Source organism: Nuphar pumila, chromosome 3 (assembly GCF_984573655.1).
Source record: "Nuphar pumila chromosome 3, dmNupPumi1.hap1.1, whole genome shotgun sequence".
Taxonomy (NCBI): domain Eukaryota; kingdom Viridiplantae; phylum Streptophyta; class Magnoliopsida; order Nymphaeales; family Nymphaeaceae; genus Nuphar; species Nuphar pumila.
Window position 1 is genome coordinate 142859947 of NC_143251.1, and position 19927 is coordinate 142879873.

Below are 19927 nucleotides of genomic sequence, written 5' to 3' on the forward strand. Positions count from 1 at the left end.
GAATGAAGGTTAAAATCAAAACCCATGCGAGAATGAAGGGCAGAATTTTGAGACAGAAAGAGGGTGGAGACCTTGTCCCCGCCCTCGCCCCGGTCCACTGCATCACTGGATAAGGTATTAAACCTGATACCAACACCTTCTTATTGGATCTAGGCACCCGTCACCCACTTCTGGCAGACATCCTACCCATTGACAGTCCTAAAAACTGTCTCACAAGGACACGATAAAAGACAAGTGACTAATCAATTTTTGTATTAAAAAAAAACAATGCATGAAATGACACGACACGATAGTGGGACTGGAGTATCCATGTGACAAGTTCAAAACATCCATGAGGACTTCTCGTCAAGGTGGCATCCCAGCAAATTTGAAGGATCAGAGGGGTGAAGTGGGAATGAGAAAAGGATTGCTCAAATGGGGTTTTGTTGGTCACGCTTTGACTGAGCGTCCCGAGTCCTTCGATCCTTTTTCTTTTTCCATTATTATTATTATTATTATTTGGTCCTACCTTCTCCTTCCTTCCTGATCCTGTTTATTTCCCTCTCGGAGGGTTGTCTTTTATATAAAGCAAATTCTTGTTCTGGAACTTTTGGACTCTCAAAGTTGGAGTGGAGGAGAGATCCCGTTTGGGAGTTCACGGTTTTCGCTGCGATCCATTGCTTATCAGTCTTCGTCCAGCAATCGTAGCTCAGAGTAACAAGGTTGGATTTTTTCCCCTTATTTTTTTCTTTCTTTTGGTTCTTGATTGTGGGCAATTCGGGTTTTGATTTGTTTCGTTGTTTTGGTGATGGTGGGGAGCTTTTGAAGCTTCTGATTTGCGTTTAGAGTTCGTGATTTTGCTTGCTCTGGATGAGATTTCTGAGGTTTTCGATGTTTCCTTTGTGAGTGGTTTCGGGGGTTAGGTTTTTTTTTTTTTGCGGTTTTTTTATCGTTGGTGTGCAAGGAAGAAGCTGTTTTGAGGTTTAGTGGGGGTTCTGTGAGGGATGGTGGAATTTGGATGGTTTTTGTTTTGGTGTTTCTTGGTTCGGACTTTGCTGAAATCTCGAGTGGGGTTTGTTTCAAAATTTGATGAATTTGATTATGTATTGTTCTTGATTCAAATCTGGTTTGGAATATTCTTGAATGTTGAAGGGTGTCTTTTTGTTTTCATTAGATGTTCAACCATTTCCTTCGTCTTCTTATTATATGGGTGTCTGAAATCTCAACCATTTAGTGCTTGCCACAATGGAACATCGCATGAATTTGTATCAACTTGCAGTTCTCTCAGTACGCCCTTTAATCCTTGCACCAACATGATTTTTTTTTGCTTTTGGTTCATAATATGTGCAGGATTTTTTGAGGGGAGCTATTGATTTAGTGTGGACTTTAGTATAGGACAGCATAAATTAGAGAGAATGGGTTGTTTCGCAGTATTAAAGAACAGAAGAAAGAGATCGGATCGGCCCATCCACGTGAAGCCCAGCGATGCCATTGAGAATCCACGGTCTAGCGTACGTTCCCTCCAATCGGCGCCTCCGAGTTTTCGAAACAGAACTAAGTTTGAGGTAATTGGCGATCTGCAGAATGAAAGGATACGTGTTATGTCTGCCCCTTCGAGTTTGATTGTCTATGAGCAGGAAGATGGCAAGGTTCAGAAAAGGGCCATAGGCGAAAAACAAACGGCTTTTATGACGCACCCACTTCCCCTCCCTTCGCCACAGGGTAGTTCTGTGCTTAAGCATATGAGCAGCTTCAATTCAACCAGTAACGGTGATTCAATCTCTGTATCTGGGCGTCTCCCATTGCCTCCTCTTGGTGGGCTTCGGTGCTTCTCATATGATGAAATAGTAGCTGCCTGCAACAATTTCTCGCCTGACAGGTGTGTGGCGGATGGCCTATCTGCAACTACTTACAGAGCTTCATTTGGTGATGAATCCTGTGGTTCAAAGACTCTTGAAGCAACCGTCGTTCGACTTCATCTTTCCAAACAGGTACATGTTGATTGATGTGCTACTTCCTGTGTATTTACCTTATGCGTATGCAACATTTGCATGTGATTCAATTTTTTTGTCATGTCTATATATCTTTTGAAGCCATTTATTTTTTAAGGCCAAGCTATGGCACCAAGATTGCCTTTTTTTTCTTCTTTAAATCCTAATCCTAACTTCTTCGGTATTGTAATATGCGTGATTCTTCATTTAGCTATGCCAATTCCCTTTTCATTCAATAACTACATTCTAAGGTGTTAGGGGTTGGGCGTGAGGTTTTCATCATGAATGATCATTCAGAATCTTTCTATGTTTAGGAATTCTTTTAGCGAGAAATAAAAGCTTAACACAGATAGTATATGCGAGTCTATTTTTTATGAGAATTATATATTTGTAATATTGCTATGGGATTACTGTGTTTTGTTTGTTTCCTAAAACTTGTTATTCCTTTCTTTGTAGTGTCTTTATCCTATTTTTTGTATTTTAGTAATGTTTTTTCCTATTATTTACATCTCTTATGTTTATGTGTCAGCAGGGGTATAAGGAATTTATGAGCGAGGTTAACAAGATTGCATCTTTGCAACATCCTCAGCTTTGTAAACTGATTGGGTTTCATGCACGTGAGAGGTCTGATCAGTGGATGCTGGTTTTTGAGCGACTTTTTCATGGGAGCCTGGATCGCTTGCTTTATGGTAGATCTGACGGACCTCCAATTGATTGGAGTACAAGAATGAAGGTTGCCCTTTGTGCTGCTCAAGGGCTTGCATTTTTGCACGAGGAAGGACCTTTTCAGGTATTTTAATGTGTATGATTTTTTCCACCTTTCTCTTTTTATACCATTTCCGTCCATAGTTTGTGCATGATGCTATGTTACTGCGACACGCACCCGGCTGGTACCTGGACACAACATTTGCCATGTCCTATATTATATTATATTATATATTATATTTTCAATATATAATGTATATTTTAGATATATAATATATATATATATATATATATATATATATATATATATATATATATATATATATATATTGGTATATATTTAGCGGTGTCCCGGTACCCACGTATTTTGGAATTGCCATGTTGTACCCGTACCCAGGTGACATAGGCATGATGGGTTCTAGAAAAATGTACTGCATTCTTTTGAGAATGACTTGTATGGGTGTAGTTGTCACAAGATGTTCTAAAATTCTGAGACAAGATGAACTATGTGGAATATTTTAATTTTTTTCTGTTTTTTTTCTTTTCATGTTTTGATATGTTTCTTGCATTCATAAGATCCTTATAAGCAATCACGGGTAAGCATTTCTGAAATTTTATGAATTGACTATTTGTAGGTCAAGCTGTAAAACTAGTTTGAAACTACATCTTCTTCTGGCTTTTGCCGGTTATCCTTGGTTCACTAAGATTGAACTATTATCAGTTCACAACTACCAGAATACATTTAGATTGCATTAAAGAAAAAAAGTTTTGATGCCCTTTTTGTGCTCTCATTTGGACTGTAATCTGGCTTCTGATAACTTTGTCATAAAGAACAAAGAACCAGTGTCACAAATATCATTCTTGGGATACTCTCACACGGAGAATATTTCTGGATACTGAAAAAAGAGGCATCTTGGGTATATCTTGGAGATTAAAAATAAAATCAGAAAATGGTGAAGTTAAGGAAATTGTCAGCAGAAAAGACTCAAACACTAAAAATGGACTGGACTGGATAAATTCTTGATTAGGTTGTTTAAACTTTGTTTAAAAGGTGATAAGTTCACAATAAATTCTGGTTATCATCAGTGTCAAGACATAGCTAAGGTTACTGTATATATTCTAGTTTCTACACTTCTTTGTTTTGGGTTGTGACCCGCAATTCAGCACTGAGCATCCAGCTGCAGCCTCTGAGGACCAGGCTTTGCTATGCCTTATTATATGATCATTGTTATTAGTATACAGAAAAGATGCAGGGGCTTTTGGTTATTTTCTAGAATGAAAATATTTTATTCATTGATATTAAGCTACAGCTATTTCCTTATGATGTAATGTATCCTGTGCTCAACTAGTATCTAGGATTTTGCATTTTATTCAATAATTGCATATGCCCATGTTTAATGACAATATTATTTGTAAGAGAGTGAGGTTCTTTAAGTCTAGCTTCTAAGTTCTGGTTGAAGTTTTACTATGATGGTGATTTCTCAGGAGGACTGCGCTACATGCATGCATGTCCTGTTCTCTCTTTCTAATGATGGATTTGTCTTGGTGTCTCTTAGTGTAGTATAGTTTCTTGTTTAAACAAGTGCAATGCAATATATCACTTTCCCCTTTTCTGAATCAGTTTGTATCTTACAGGCAATGTACAACGACTTCAGGTCTACTAACATACAGATTGATAAAGATTTTAGCGCAAAGCTCTCTGGTTATGGTGCTGGCATTTGTGATGCAGAATCTGATTTTTCTTCCTCAACGGTAAGTACCTCTCTATCCTTTTTCTTCCCCAGTTTCTATTGGAGCATATCCATAGAAAAATTCATTTTAAGTACTATTTTGGATAATCCAATGGAAACCCCCCTATCACCGACCACACATTGGCTGGTCTCCGGTTGCTAAAACCCTTGAGGTCCCCCCGTGCCCACCGGGGAGTACACCCAGCTTCTACCTTGCGACAAGCGACGCCACCCGTGGGTTTCAAATTTGTGACGTCCTATCAACTTGGTGATATTCACAAGTCGCCCCTTTTAGCCCTTGTGGGCATTTTTTTTGGATAGAATGTATACTTAGTTATTTGTATTTCATGTGTTCAATAGGATTTCTGGATGATGCTTATGATTGGGAATGGATAAAAGGTTTCTTTTTTAATGCCTTAGTAAGAAAAAGAATCTTTCTTTGGCTTGGATTTCTAATTTTCTTCTGGGGGTGGATTACATGGCTTCTCAAGATTCTTCAGTGATTATCGCCGGATTCTAAGTTTTGAAGAAGAATTTCTTGTGGATTCTAGTTTTGAAGAAAATTTCTTATGGATTCTTTGTGGATTCTAAGGTTGATGTTATGAAGAATGTTTCTTTATTGGTCTTCCTCTCTTTGTTGAACTTACATTAAGAAATTCATATAAGAGATTGCTAGTCCTGTCCTAGCTTATGCTGTTGTTCATTTTAATTAATACTTGTGATATATTTTTCTGCCCCTTTCAATTCATTATTGGGTGATTTGTGTTTCTGCAATTACCTGAATGTTACATTCATACTCTTCAGGCATCAGCCAACCTTTCACCTGAGACTGTTGAGCGAGGACTAGTGACACCAAAGAGTAATGTTTGGAGTTTCGGGCTCCTGCTTCTTGAATTGTTAACAGGTTGGCAGAATATTGATACCCATTATCCAAAAGAAGAGTGGAATCTTGCAAGCTGGGCAAGGGCTTTCCTGTCCGATGACTGCCGATTGTCTCTGATCATTGACCCCAAATTAAAAGGCCGTTATCCAGCTAAAGCTGCAAGGATCATAACTGACATTGCTGGAAAATGCCTGGAAAGAGACCCTTCAGACCGGCCCACCATGCGAGCGGTTGTCGAATCACTTGCAGTTGTACAAGACATAAAATACACTTCTCGATTCCCGTTGCAAGAGCCAATCTCTGCTTCACAGCCATTGACTACTGGACTTGGTCACCGTCAGGTTAATCTGATGACAAGGTCTCCCAGCCTCAATGGCATTCCTTTGCCAGCTGCTGGTTCCAGATCATCGCCGTCGCCACCTTGTCGAGTGAGGCCACTGGTTTCTCCACCGAGACCACTTTTACTTCCACCTGGATCTTGCTTCTCTACAGTGTCTGTCGATGCAGATGCCCGCAAGTTGATGTCCCCAGCAAGGAGAAGTGCTGGAGTTGCTGGTTTTTAGTTATATCGTATGATATCTGTTTGATATTTGTTGATTTTGTATTCATGAAAATGAGATAAGAAGCTGTGGGAGGTGTAGATAGAAGAATGTGGTGGGGAAGTGATAGATTCATCTGTTTTTATCCTCGTCTCTCTCTGTGTATATACAAGGAGAGTGTATTGCAGGTTGATGCGGGCTTATTCAACCTCTTAAGTTTCAATGAAAGTATATCCTTATACCCTTCTTTTCTGCTGCTGTTGCCGTTGCAACTGCTACCAGATGAAAAATGCACATCCCAAATCTGGCATCTGATTCAAAGATTTGAGGTCGTTTCCTACACATCGTCTCAGTATATGGCAACGCTATGTTGGTCTGTCTATCTAATGTGATTCACTTGATGGAAGGTCACTGAACTGCTGCTGCAGCAGAAAGAATGCCCTAAAAAACATGTTTTCATTTAACTTTGTTGCAGGTAGTGAGGGAAACATAGGTCGTACCCTCTTAGAACGAGTAATTTTTTCATCTGTAAGCAACATATAAAGTGTCTTGTAGAATTATTTTAATAAGTAATCACTGCTAAACCAATCATACAAAATGTTACCAAGAATAATGCTCAAATCAGCTTCATGGATAATTGTAAGCTTAAAGAAAGCAGACGGTGGTCCTAGAAGCTCAACAATTTAGTCATGTTGCTGGCTTTATTTTATTTATATTCAAGATTACAGCGGGCCAGAAGCATTCTTGGTCTTTTAATTTCCCTTTGAGTTCATTTTTTCCCCAAGAAAAAATACCAGAGATGGTGGCTTAGGTTAACAACAAAAGGCTATTGGTTGTCACAGAAATAGGCTTACCATAATTGAGTGTATAACTGAGACCAACATGTTCATCTTGTTTTATGAATGTAATCAGTGTCTTCAAACGCATGGATGTGATATGAGTTGACGTTCTAAGTTTTTAAAATCGTTCATTTGGATGCAAAAGATTTCTGCTTTCAGTACTTTCAGTCATTTTCTTCTGTTAAAAGCTATGTTGGCAATTAAATGGATTATGACCATCAACATGTTTGAATGGTAAGTTTGAAGGCAACTATGGAACAAAATGCACCAAATTGAAAGCTCCATTACCACGTCAGCATAATTTTCTTTGACTAGAGAAAGAGCAATTACAGCTTCAACTAACCCAACGTTTCACAATGCAATTCCTGCAGCTGCAGGGTGGCTCCTTTGGTATTTGACTGAGCACTTTGTTGTATATAAGTGGCCCAGGCCGTGTCAGGTTTCATCATACTTGATTTTGAATTAAGTTTGATACTTATATCCAATTGATGACGCATCAATATATAAATCGGGCTATGGATCATGGGGTTCAGGTTTATATTGGGTTGGTTATAAAAAGATTGGATAGGTATCAGCTCAAGCTTTTAATGGGTTAAGTTTGTTTCTGTTGGATATAGGTTGCTTCAGGTCCACAATGATTTATGTTACAAACAATTAGGGTGTAAATTAGTTTGGTTCTATTGCAATTCTGGTTTGGTTTAGTCTGAGTATCAACCAGGTTGGCTGCCAATCAAATTGGACTGGATCAATTATTTTGGTCACAGAAACCGGCGGCATACAAGTGCAAGATTTTGTTCACAAAACAAAGCCAACCTGCTGCAAAAATGGATCCAGGTTCTGAATTATATACCCAACTTATTGTTCAACCAGTGTTGAAAGTTTTTTGTTGATTTGTTTCCTCAGCTACAAAACATTTCCTGACTCTCTCTCTCTCTCTCTCTCATCAGATTGGACCCAGTCCATGTTCAACTTCCTATTACAGGTTAGAAAAACTTCCAAGGCAAACTAAATTGAGGGCGTTACGACCTTGGAACTTTGAATTTTCTTTCATCAAGCATTTAGCAATCAATGACTACAATAATGCAAGAAAATGTAAGCATGTGGGAGTTGGTCCTTGATGATTCCATCACAATCAACCTTGTCAGATGAGTTGGAAGAAAGCCATTCAAGAGGGGAGGAAGATATTGAAGAAGGAAGCGTGACAAAGACTATGAATAGAAATATAATGGCACATATGGACCGACCAACTCCTCCTGTCCTACTCAATACCCCTCTTTTGTTGTTTTTGATAATTCAACAATAATTTTTACATAAAACTATTGCTATCGTTCTAACAAAACCAAGTGTGTGTTGATTAGAACAATCCATAAACGCCCACGACAGTATGAATGCGTACACAACCGTGCAAGATTTGAATATGTGACAAATGGACATACACGGTAAGAGCAATTGGACCCTTTGAGCAAGATAACAATAACAACAATAACAACTATGCCTTCATCCCAAAACAATTGGGGTCGGCGATATGAACCAAAAAAGAAAATCATTCTGGGTCTTCCACATGAATCCTTCTCCTCCAATCATTTCTATCCAATGCCATGTCCTCGGTGAGGTTCAAAGCATTCATATCCTTTCCTATCATCTCCATCCAAGTCTTTTTAGGCCTACCCCAACGTCTTTTAACTAATATATTTTTTCATTTCTCCATCTTTCTAACTGGAGCATCATTAGACCTTCGCCGAATATGTCCAAACCACCGTAAACGATTCTCTCTCATCTTATTTTCAATGGATGCAACGCCTACCTTCTTACGTATCTCCTCATTTCAAATCTTATTTTTTATTGTATTTTCACACTTCCATCTAAGCATATGTATCTCAGCTACACTCATTTTTTGAATATGATGTCTCTTGACAACCCAACATTCCGTACCATATAGTAAGGCAAGTCTAATTGTCGTCCTATAAAACTTTTCCTTCAACCACAATGGCATTCTACGATCGCACAACACTCCAATTGCACTTTTCCATTTTATCCACCCAACCTTTATCCTATTATTTACATCTCCATCAATTTCTCCATACTTTTGAATGATAGATCCAAAATATTTGAAACAGTCATCCACCAGTATTTCTTGCTCACCAAGCTTCACTACACTCCCATTACTACTTTTGTTAAAACAAGTGTGTAGATTGGCGTTGAATAGAAGAAGAGATTTTTATGAGAAAGTGATCCTTCGAAGCTTCTTTGAGCAACGGGAAAGTAAACCTAAAGTAGTGAACCCACCCAAGGCTCCAATAGGCAAAAACAAGTGTGTAGATTGGCGTTGATCTGGGCCAAGTTCGGATCCAAAACCAGATCTAATCCAAGAGATAAATGCTAGTCTTTGAGACCAACAATGATCTCTCCAAAATGGGTTGGATCAAATCCAGATCCAATCCAGACCCAAATAGATTGATGCCAATTTATGAGACTGACACTAATCCATTTGATCAGGTTAGTTTGGATCTGGATCTAATCTAGAACCAAATAGATCGATGCCAGCTTATGGGATTGGCGTTGATCCATTTGATATGGGCCTGGATCGGGTCAAATTTAGATCTGGATTGGGTTCAGACCCACTTAGATCGACATTAGTCTTTGAGGTTGGCTTCGATCTACTGGATCTAGATCGGGTCAAATTCAAGTCTGAATCGGGTCTAGAGTCACTTAGATCGATACCAGTCTTTGGCATTAGCTCCGATCTACTGTATCTGGATCTAGATCAGGTCCATATCTATTTAGATCGATGCAGTCTTTGAGTCAGTCTCTGATCTACTGAATTTGGATCCAAATTGGGTCAAATCTGGGTTTAGATCAATTTTAGACCCACTCAGATCAGCAGTCTTTGGGACTAGCTTCGATTCATTGGATTTGAAACTAAATTGGATCAAATCCGAGTGTGGATCAGGTCTAGACCCACTTAGATTAGCGATGATCTTAAAGACCGGCTCGGATCTATTGGATCTGAATCAAAATCCGAATCAAAGCAAAAACCTTGAACCCATTTTGACATATATAGTTCAAGAAAATGCCAATCACTTGAGATTTACATAACTATTTGACAAACGGTATTCAACGTGGGGAAGAAGATATTGAAGAAGGGTGTGTCAGACTACTAATAGAATTGAAGCAACCAACACCCTACCAATGTTGTTCTGATAATCAGCAAGGCTTTGATATTAAAACTATTTCTATATATCATAGCATGAATATTCATTTCTCTTAAATATTAACACATCCCGCTGACCCTGAAAATTGTTATTAGGGAAATTTACATATAGGTGCCTAAATAATGTCAAAAGTACACTCAACCACATAGTTTAAAAACTTATAACACAGTTTAAAATTGTTCAAATGAATGCATGCCACTTTTTCTTGCTGAAGTAACTTGTTTTCTCATAATTGTACTATAACTATTGTCGTAAGTGTCGTACCATATTGTGATATGAGTGTGTACAATTCTGTGTCGTATCATATCATATAATACAAAGTATATCGTATGATATGATACGTGTCTGACGCACTTTAAAGATGAAACTCGATCTTTAATTTTGGATTTTAAAGACTTCCTTAGGTCCGATTCTCTAATTTGTATAGAGGCCTTTAAAAGAAAACTCACGCACCCCCAATAGGTGAGAGCAATTTGGAGGAGAAGAAGAAGATAATAATGATGATGATTGAGGTTATATATATTTTCAAAAAATTATTGTTTTATTTTTGTTTATGTAATATGAAAGTATGAATCTTGTGTCATGTTCTTAATTGCAAGTTATTTTAATATATATTTTTTTGTTCTTGTGAGATATGAATGCAATATTATCATGTTTGATGATGTCTTATGCAGCTCATAGAGACATAATTGCTTCACATATAATTTTATGATTGTATTTTGTGCAATTTATCATGATTTCATTTTTTAGAATTTTTGCTAAATTTTTTTGATATATATTTTTTTTAAAAATTTTAATTAAAATTTTATTATATTTTAAAATATGCTATAATATATATCTAACTTTGGGCCCGATCAATAAGGGTACACGATACACTACTTACAACCTTGATTATAACTACAAAAAGTAACATTCAATTATTTAAAGAAAAAATATAGTTAAGGTGCCATTTTAAAGAGTCAACTAGAGTAAAGTGATAGAAAAATAACTTAAAACAGTCATATAATCAATTTGTGGAAAATATAGGTGCCTATGTAAAAAAGTTTTAAACAATAGAGCGGCTAAACATAATTTTACCGTATGTTAGGTGCCTATACATGAAGTCCCCTTTTTATTAACCGCCTTTTATATAAGAGACAACCTATAATTTTTGGCTATATAATTTCTGTACTTTGCCTCTGATAAATCTTCCTAATTCACATCAAAATATTGGCTTCTCAAGAAAGGCAGGATCAAACAACATTTATTAATTACCATGTTTGACTGAACAAGTAGCAGTGAAGGAGGAAGAGGATGAGCACTCTTAACAAAAATCTGGCTCTTCACTGCATTTCTCCCCACGTCTTATATTGAAGGGAAACTATCAAAATCTAGAAAAAACTTCCAACTAATAGATTGCTTCATTCCTCAATGTTCTTCAACTCCCATGTTTGGCTTAGCATGTATATTTGAATCCACCACCCCAACAATTGGAAGGGTCCCTCTGGCCACTTTAGCATTTGAACATCCTAATCCCAACACATCAATCCCATCAATTTCTAATGAAAAAAAAAATGCACCTTCCAAGGCACTCACATTCTTCAAAAACTTCTGCTTGCTAAACTAGCTGATAACCTGCAATTGTTATTGTAGCAGGACCAGCTGCCTGGATATATACCATGTTGAAATTTTGGCCTGGGCCCAATGACTGAGAACTGGTGCTGAATTTGTACAAGTTACCCACTTTTGACAGTCCCCATACTGGACCATAAAGATTCGTGATTGATAACCGGATGTTTTTCGCCGTCTTACGGGTCCGATTCCTGATGAAAACCGAGTAATGGTGGTAGATTCTTCCCTTAGAAATCCAGGACTTGGTCATGACTTGTGTTACGGATATAGGAACAGGACCTACAAAAATGTGAAGATCAAATTATACATACCATACTTACAGTACAGTAAAAAAAAAAGTGCTAATCTTTCTAGTTTCTGTCCTTAAAAAAAAGAAGTGCTTAATTTGTTGCGAACCTGTTAATGTCTCCAAAAGCTATAAAAGTTCACACACATATAAAAATCTCTTTGTTGGTCTTATGAAAATTAAAGGTGGATCTATTCAAGAAACTTGGCAGTGATGTTTGGTGTATATGCATTACCTTGACTTGGACTAGGTTTGGCAGGAGCAGGTGGAGTCACCAAAGTTGGTGGACGAGGTGCAACTGCATCACAAAACCCATAATGTCAAATATTTGTCTAGACCACCGCGGCTGTTACCCATGTGGTCGACGGGGTCCTGTGCCAAGCTGAAGGCCCAGGATCGAATCCCGTTGGTGCACGGGGACTGCCATTGCTTTTTCACGGTTGGGGCACATAAGTGATGTAAATCGAAGGGGCTCGATTTACGAAAAAATCCACCTTATGATATTCTTATGCATGGAAATCAAGAAAAGCAGAAAAATATGAGAAAAGACAAAAAAATAGTTAAATCACAGAAAATTTAATTGAAAAAGGAAAGGAAATACTAAATTCAATTTCAAATCAACTCTGAATTCTATAAAGAGATCTCATCATTTTATAAATGAGGTACTACATAATTTGATAAATTTCTAAAAAGATAAAGCTTATCTTAATTAAGATATGAATCGAGCATAAGGATCTAATATCCATTACAATGATCCAAGAATAAAAAAAATGTTCAAACTAAAATAAAATGATTCTCAAATGATCCAATGAAGGAAGTGGATCCAAATATGCATCGCTCAGCTCCTACATCAGTAAAGTTAGGTGGTGTCATCAACCCAGAGTTTTATACCTCGCAAGGAAGCGGGCCCATTAAGTGACCCAGTTCTCAATGATGGTTTTCCTTCATCATAAAAAAACAAAAAAAAAATATTTCTAGGGCCAGACTTATCTCCAATTTTTGTTCTTTTTTTTTGCATGGTCCATATTGGACTCACCTGGAATAAGTTGCTGGTTTGACCCTCCAATCCCAGCACTTAGTCTAGCAAGTACCCCCAAAAGTGGAGCATTGTTATAGGTTGCAGGCTCAGTCTGCTGGTAGTTCTTTCTGTCATCAATGAAGTTGTCATTTGCATCAGGCCCACCAACCACTGCTCCAATTAGCAAGTTGGGGTTGCCTGTTTCCCTGCTGAACCATGTATTGTAACCTCCTCTGCAGCTAACAAAGGTAGGGTCCACCTTAATGGAGACTATGGAAGATGCTCTGTGATGAACATGTTGGGGGTAGTTGTTCCCATACCCAACCATGTAACTTGTGCCTCTTGGGTTATCACCAAGTATGTAATCCACCTTTTGCAAGGGCCAAAAGACAAGTGAAAATTTAGTTACCAATTGATCACTCTCTATAACACTTTAGAAAATAAAACACTTGAAATTTGTAATATGGTGTAACACGGGCGAAACATTGAAATGGATTTGTTTCCCAACTACATCACAAGGATAGGGGCACGACGGCGCGAGATGAGATCGACGCGCACGAGTTTTTTTTTTTTTATAAAAATTAGGACTTGAAGGATTTTTTTAATTCTCGATGCATAAAATTGTATTTTTTAAAAACACTAATAAAATTTAAAGAAATTTTCAAAACCGCACCTAACGTTTGGGCATTAATTAAAATGCCCAATTAAGTTTTGGAAAATTTTAAAAAGGCACTTGAATTTTTGCACCGTTGATAAAAAACAAACTTCTATCCATTTAACCTAGGTTGTCACTAACTAACAAGATGAGTTAAGAGAGTTAATTTACTAGTTAACCCTTGAAGGACTTCTTCCCTTTTTTTTAAGCACATTTTTAAAATATGTTGAGGGTAAAATCATAATTTCATATTAAATTGACCATGTCCAACACATTTATAAGGTCATATTTAAGAAAAACACGAGAAAAACTCAAGCTAGAAAAGTGGTCAGCAGTTGCCACCCTATATATATATATATATATAGAGAGAGAGAGAGAGAGAGAGATGGCTAGTTGCCAGGCTTTTTGTGCCTACTGCGTGCCTACCACCCGTGGACGGGTTTTCAGGTTTTTTTTTATTAAAAAAATATGTCCCTGCAGATGTGTTGTGCGTTATATATTTTCTAGGAAATCACACTTGGCATTGAATATTTTTTAAAAATTGTAGACAGTTCATTTTTTAATCTTATAAAAACCTAACTTGGTCAAATTTTAGAAAAAATAGAAACAATCTTTTCAAACCTCGATAACCTAGCAAAAAAAGCATCAGGCACCTACCCATTAATTTCTCTCTCTCCCTTTATTTATATATATATATATATATATATATATATATATATATATATATATATATATATATATATATATATAGAGAGAGAGAGAGAGAGAGAGAGATTCATTCATTCCTCTTTTTTGCAATTACCTGAGATTTTGCAAACTGAAGAAGTTGTGCTGGGGTTGCAACACCTTCATAACACATGAGGTTCTTGCCTGAACGTGAGAGATAGTCAGAATAAACGGTGAGGAGGAAGGAAGCCGAAGTCACAAACTGGAGGTTGTTCCAGTCCTGCACATAGAGAAGCCCACTAGGCGTCTTCTTCACGTTTCTGCTGCCCTTCCCCAAACACGAGCACATGAAATACTCTGCCTTCATTTGGTATCTCTCAAAGATTGGTGCACTCTTTGGTGATGCCCTCTGCATCAGCAACTGACATACCAACAAAAAAATTTCACCAAAAAATCGTGTGTGTGCTAGTTAGAATGATCTCTACACGCCCACGACTATATGCATGCTTAATTACCCGATCATGTACCTCGCAGCGCGGCGGAAGCGGATCAGGTCATGCTGAACATAAGCGTTTTTGCTCATGCTGACATCGTGGCCATCCGATTTGCATTTCAAAAAGCTCAAAAGTCAACAAAACCACGTGGCATTCATCCAAAATACAAACAGACGGCCACGATGTTCGCATGAGAAAAAACACTCATGTTCAGTATGACCTGATCTGCGCCCCAGGGCGGCGGGCCCATTGAGTGATCCCGTTCTTGGCGAAGGTTCCTTGTCTTGAGGGTAATGCAACCTCGAATCCGAGGTCGCAGGAAGTAAGCTATGATAAAAAAAAAAAATCAATTTATTATAGGGAGAAATTTCCCTCATGATCAGTGACCTAGTTGCATTGGCTCGGCCTGCTGTACTTATGGTTGCTGTCCTGGTAGTGTAAAACTTTATGGGCTTACTCCTAATCCCTAGGGAGTCACCTTGCTTTCGCTTGCGCAAAGGGCGATGCCTATGGGATTTTAACCTAGACCACCCATCTAGCAGCCTAGGCTCATCTCACTATGCCAAACCCCTTGGGGCTTTAACAAACTAAAATTTAATTAACTAAAACTGTAAAATAATTAACACTAAATAATGTGAAATTATAAGAAATAGAGAAAGGGATAAGAGAAGAGTATGAGAAAATCACGTCCAAACTCCCTCTCTCTACTGCTCTCGTGAATTTATAAAGAAACCCTGGTGATCTCATGAGTGGATCACATCTTAATTAATGGATTGGATCTCGGATATGGATCGCTCATGGAACACAACCTCACGGGCAATAGGTGTTTGTGGGGGAGGAGCTTGAATACCTAGTGTTTGAATTCGTGGAATTCAGAATCCAATTATATCAAAAGTTCTTTGCGCTTGTCTGGTAGGAGCAGCCAGTGCACGTCACCCTGTGTTGGGACGTTGCAGGTTCAAAACCCAATGGTATAGTTGTATAACTAGTAGGGATCTGTCTAAGCCGAGCTTGCCTTTTAAAAAAACTTCTTTTAGATGGAATCGGATTCTATATATCCTTCCAATTCTCTGAATCCAAACACTGTGGCGTTTGAATATACCCACTTATCTAGATAAACAAGATAATGTGGAATATTCTATTGAGCAAGATGCAATCTCCCCCGCTTATCTTGTTTAGGGGGACATTTTGATGGACCTGGGAATGTGCTTAGAAGCTTGTGGAGGCCGCAGTGTTGATCATGTGAAGGGGGAAATGGTGGAGAATTGAGAATTCTCTCTATACCTTGGAAACCAGGACTTGAACTCCTGCATACTTGACATCCCAGCTAAACTGAGTCATAGCCCAAGTTGTGCCACCAAGAGAATCACCATTCTTTGCCAAGTAATCAATGTAATAAGCATCATTAGTGGCTTGGTAGAGCCATGCAGCTGCCCAAAGCAATTCATCCTGCCCAACAATAATCAACATCCCACTTAAGAAACACGTTAAAAATGTTTCACAGATTGCAGAAGAGACTAAAGTGAACACATCAAAATTTGTTTCATTCTCAAGAATTCTCTTTTCTGTTAATCCAAACACATATCCTTCAAGATCATGGGGTGAATAATTACCGCGTATCCGCTAACGGAGCGATAGTATTTCTTCGCAACTGTGATGCTGCTATCATACTTTCCTCTGTACTTGTCTGCAAATTCAAATAGCTGCAAAATACATGAAAAAAAACTCGTTAATTATGAAGAAAGAAAAAATTAATCATCCACACACATGCATGAACACATACACATGACAAAGTTTGTTCCGGAGGATAGAGATCATGAACTTGGTCATATTTCAAGTGATTGAGAAATGGAGGTATAAGTTTTAACATTCATCCAAACAGGTGTTTTGCTTTTAATCAGGGGAAAATGGATCTCGGATATGGTGGGAAATATGTCTTGGTGAGAACCTCTACTATGGATCCTGAATCCCTGGTGCAGCCGTTTTGACCTCGGCCATATTATATCCAATATAAAATATTGTAAAACATGAATTGGATACAAGTGCTATTATGAGATTACATATGAAAAGCAAACAAGACAGCTCTGATCCAAATCCAACTTGAATCCAGATGGACAACACCCATTTGGATCTGTACCTGATCCTACCCATATTTGGCAAACGGGTACACGTATTCCCGTGGGCCCTGGAATTTAGTGCATAGTGTTCCACGGGAGTCATATCCCCCTGAGAATATCAGGGGTGTCAATGGGTCGGGTTTGGTTCGGACCCAAATGGAACCAGACTAAAACCAAATTTGAGATGATGGTATTGGGTTCAGACCCGGGTCTAATCGGACCCACCATAAGAGAAACCATACCTGGATCCTACAAGGTCTACATGAACCCGACCCTGACTATACCCTGTAAAATAATATTTTTATCTTAAATATTGGAACTCGGGCGTCGAGCCTGGTCTTGTATAAAATTTCACAAATCATACCCGGCTCCATGTATTAATCGGACACTTCAGGTCCGACCCGGATTCTAATGGGGTCTTCTTATTTATCATGAAACCCTAACCCTATAGGGTTTGGTACAGGTAGGGTCCGGGTCAAACCCAACCTGTTGACACCCTTAAATATCATATTTGTTTAGTCTCACTCCCACCTAGTCATAACAAGTTGGCATGGGAAACTGCACATGGTGATCTGCCAAATCACCAACCATGGGCGTTTTGGCATCTTCACCGTCCATTGTAGTGATCAACGACATTTATGGTAGGCCGAAGGACAGTAGAAAGTGGAATCAGTGGATGGTGACCGTCCTTATTTTGCGAGTGGATGATGTCATGCTTCTTTGGTTTCTTAGGTTGGAAAATTCTCATTTCCTTAATCAAGTACACCCTTGATCTTCAACTGACAAACATGGTTTTTTACTTGAGCAGATCCCGTGATCGAGGCCGGAACACTTTATAAGTGTTCTGCCCCAACCACTGGCTGCCACATCAGTGGATGCCCCTATTAAAAGGGCTATAAGTGTTTGGTCTGATCACCTAACTACACCCGTTTTTTTTTTGCATAGAATCACATTACTACTGACCTGTTTGGCATGACTCAAGAGTTTACTGGCATACTGGGGATCCGATTGGCCGAAAACCAAAGAGGCGGCAGCAATTGCCGCTGCAGTTTCTCCGGCAAGGTCCGAACCCGGATGGTTTGCATCGATCTGATAAGCGATGCGGGGGCTCGTCATCTCTTCTGGTCTTTGCCAGCAGTAATGGTCTGTATCTCCATCGCCAACCTGCACATAATGGGTATATGAGTACAATACAGTGCCAAAGAAACAAAGAAGAGAATCAAGTTTGTAGTATGGGAATAAGTACTCTCACGTTTGCTTTAGATGAGAAAGAGAATCCCTGTGAATACTAAACTTAATAATATTTACAGTAAAAATACTCTTTAATTAAATTATAAATCATGAACCTTAAGCGGGTTGTGTAGTTTCAAAAAAAAAAAAAAACTCAACAAGGAAACCAGCCCCAGTAGGGTTTCCGCGAGCAGGTTGTATGTTCCCCCGCGAACACGGGGCTGCATGTTCGGGTCCGAATGAGTGCCACGTTACGGAGGAATATCTTGGGATCCACAATATTCCTTGGTACACACCCAAACTGACGAATGAGTGCCAACGTGGCACTCATTCGGACCCCGAACACGCGGGCCCCGTGTTCCAGGGGGAACATACACCACCTTCTCAGGGTTTCCCAGCCTAGGATGTGATTGCACAAAAAACATGTTCTGACCCTTCTCATGCAATGACACCTGTTCCATTCAACCCAAGCCAATAGCCTGGATGGAGCGCAGTAGGTGGCAGCTAAAGATGCAGTCACCGAATCCCCAAAATTTGTGATTTTATCAAATCTACATGTCTGTTTAGCATAAGTGAAACGGTTCAGCTGGAGATTTACCACTTCCACTCGTGCAGCTGTTTGAAATGCAGTTGAGAAGCTAAAATTAATCGTGAAAGAGCATTCGGAAGGTCGTAGAAGCAGTCACTGATGTAGTACTTGGTAACTACTACCGCGTCTAGCTGGGAAGTAAAATGTGGAACTGGAGGTTCAAAATACCACCCCAGTTTTATCATTTTCTACAACTTCATCCATCCCAAACAAATTTGGCACTAGGTATTCCACACTTCCCACTCCAGTTACTTCCTGCGGCCAGTTTCAAAACATGGCCTTAAAGTACTCAGCCCTTTTGCAGAAGGGTTGCAGGCATGGAATGTGGTGGCAAGCAGTGATTGGATTGAGTACTTAGGCAAAGTATTTGATAGTTCACTGTATCTGCTCTATCCCAATCAAGGGCTCAATCCTGGTTGGCTCCTTGTGATTGCCAGAGACAGAGACAGAGACAGAGATGATTATGATACCTCTCCATAGAAGACATTTGGTTGAGGGTGAGCCTTGATGAAATAGTCTGTTCCCCACTTTATTGCTTGCATTGCATTTTGGAGCTCCCCATGGGCTGCTATCTGTTGGCGGTATTCAATCACACTCCATGAAAGCAATGTCACAGTAAAAGCCATAGGAAGCCCAAACTTCACATTGTCTCCAGCATCATAGTATCCACCTACCAAATCCATCTGCATATATATTTTCACAAAATAACAAAGATTAATGATATAATGCTTGTTAAGAGAAGTATCAAAACAAATTTAGATGTTCTTGTGATATATGTGGAGAGAGAGAGAGAGAGAGAGAGAGAACCCCTTGAAGTTTTCCATCTTGTAGACCCGAGTGGGATCTCCAGGTGAGTCTCTGGTTCTGAGGAAGAAAACCTGATCTTTGGCCTTCGTAAAACAGAATGCTCTTGCTCAATGCCTCTGCATAATTATGACCAGCCACAGTCAATTCAACACTACAGAGACAAATAAGAGGGAAGAGGAGGAAGAGGCAGAGGGATTGGGAAGCCATAGATGGGCTACTCCCTTTCTCAAAACTCAAAAGTGGACACAAAACTGTTAGCTCTTTGATCTGCTTATATAGCATACACATTTAGGTGAGTACCCTTCCAGTGTGTCCATGTAGATCACATCTGTACCGTTCGATTTAAGAGGATTTTTGAAAAAAAAAGTTTGTATGTCTCTCTCTCTCTCTTATATATATATATATATATATATATATATATATATATATATATATATATATATGGGAATGGAAACCCTCCCAAACCTTTTCAATGAAATGTTTTTGGTATTTTCTTCAAAATTTTATTGTACAGATGTGTTCAACATGATTGATTTACTATAAATTGGCACTTGGATCATGAATTTTGGATAAACA

The 19927-nt window shown here is 38.7% G+C and overlaps 2 protein-coding genes across 2 annotated transcripts; one reads left to right on the forward strand and one right to left on the reverse strand.

Annotated features, from left to right (window-relative positions):
- The first annotated feature begins 477 nt into the window (after nucleotides 1–477).
- On the forward strand, nucleotides 478–6070 carry LOC149844194 (putative serine/threonine-protein kinase PBL1). Its single transcript, XM_090000392.1, has 5 exons — nucleotides 478–701; nucleotides 1330–1970; nucleotides 2503–2760; nucleotides 4311–4427; nucleotides 5210–6070. The coding sequence occupies exons 2-5, from the start codon at nucleotides 1395–1397 to the stop codon at nucleotides 5849–5851; spliced, it is 1593 nt and encodes a 530-aa protein (XP_089856518.1). The 5' UTR covers nucleotides 478–701; nucleotides 1330–1394; the 3' UTR covers nucleotides 5852–6070.
- Nucleotides 6071–11285: 5215 nt separating this feature from the next.
- Nucleotides 11286–19558, reverse strand: LOC149844195 (endoglucanase 19-like). Its single transcript, XM_090001057.1, has 10 exons — nucleotides 19352–19558; nucleotides 19015–19227; nucleotides 17689–17889; nucleotides 16222–16311; nucleotides 15893–16057; nucleotides 14251–14535; nucleotides 12812–13163; nucleotides 12011–12073; nucleotides 11493–11768; nucleotides 11286–11386 (listed from the first exon to the last, which is right to left on the reverse strand). The coding sequence occupies exons 1-10, from the start codon at nucleotides 19556–19558 to the stop codon at nucleotides 11286–11288; spliced, it is 1953 nt and encodes a 650-aa protein (XP_089857183.1).
- Between the last annotated feature and the right edge of the window lie 369 nt (nucleotides 19559–19927).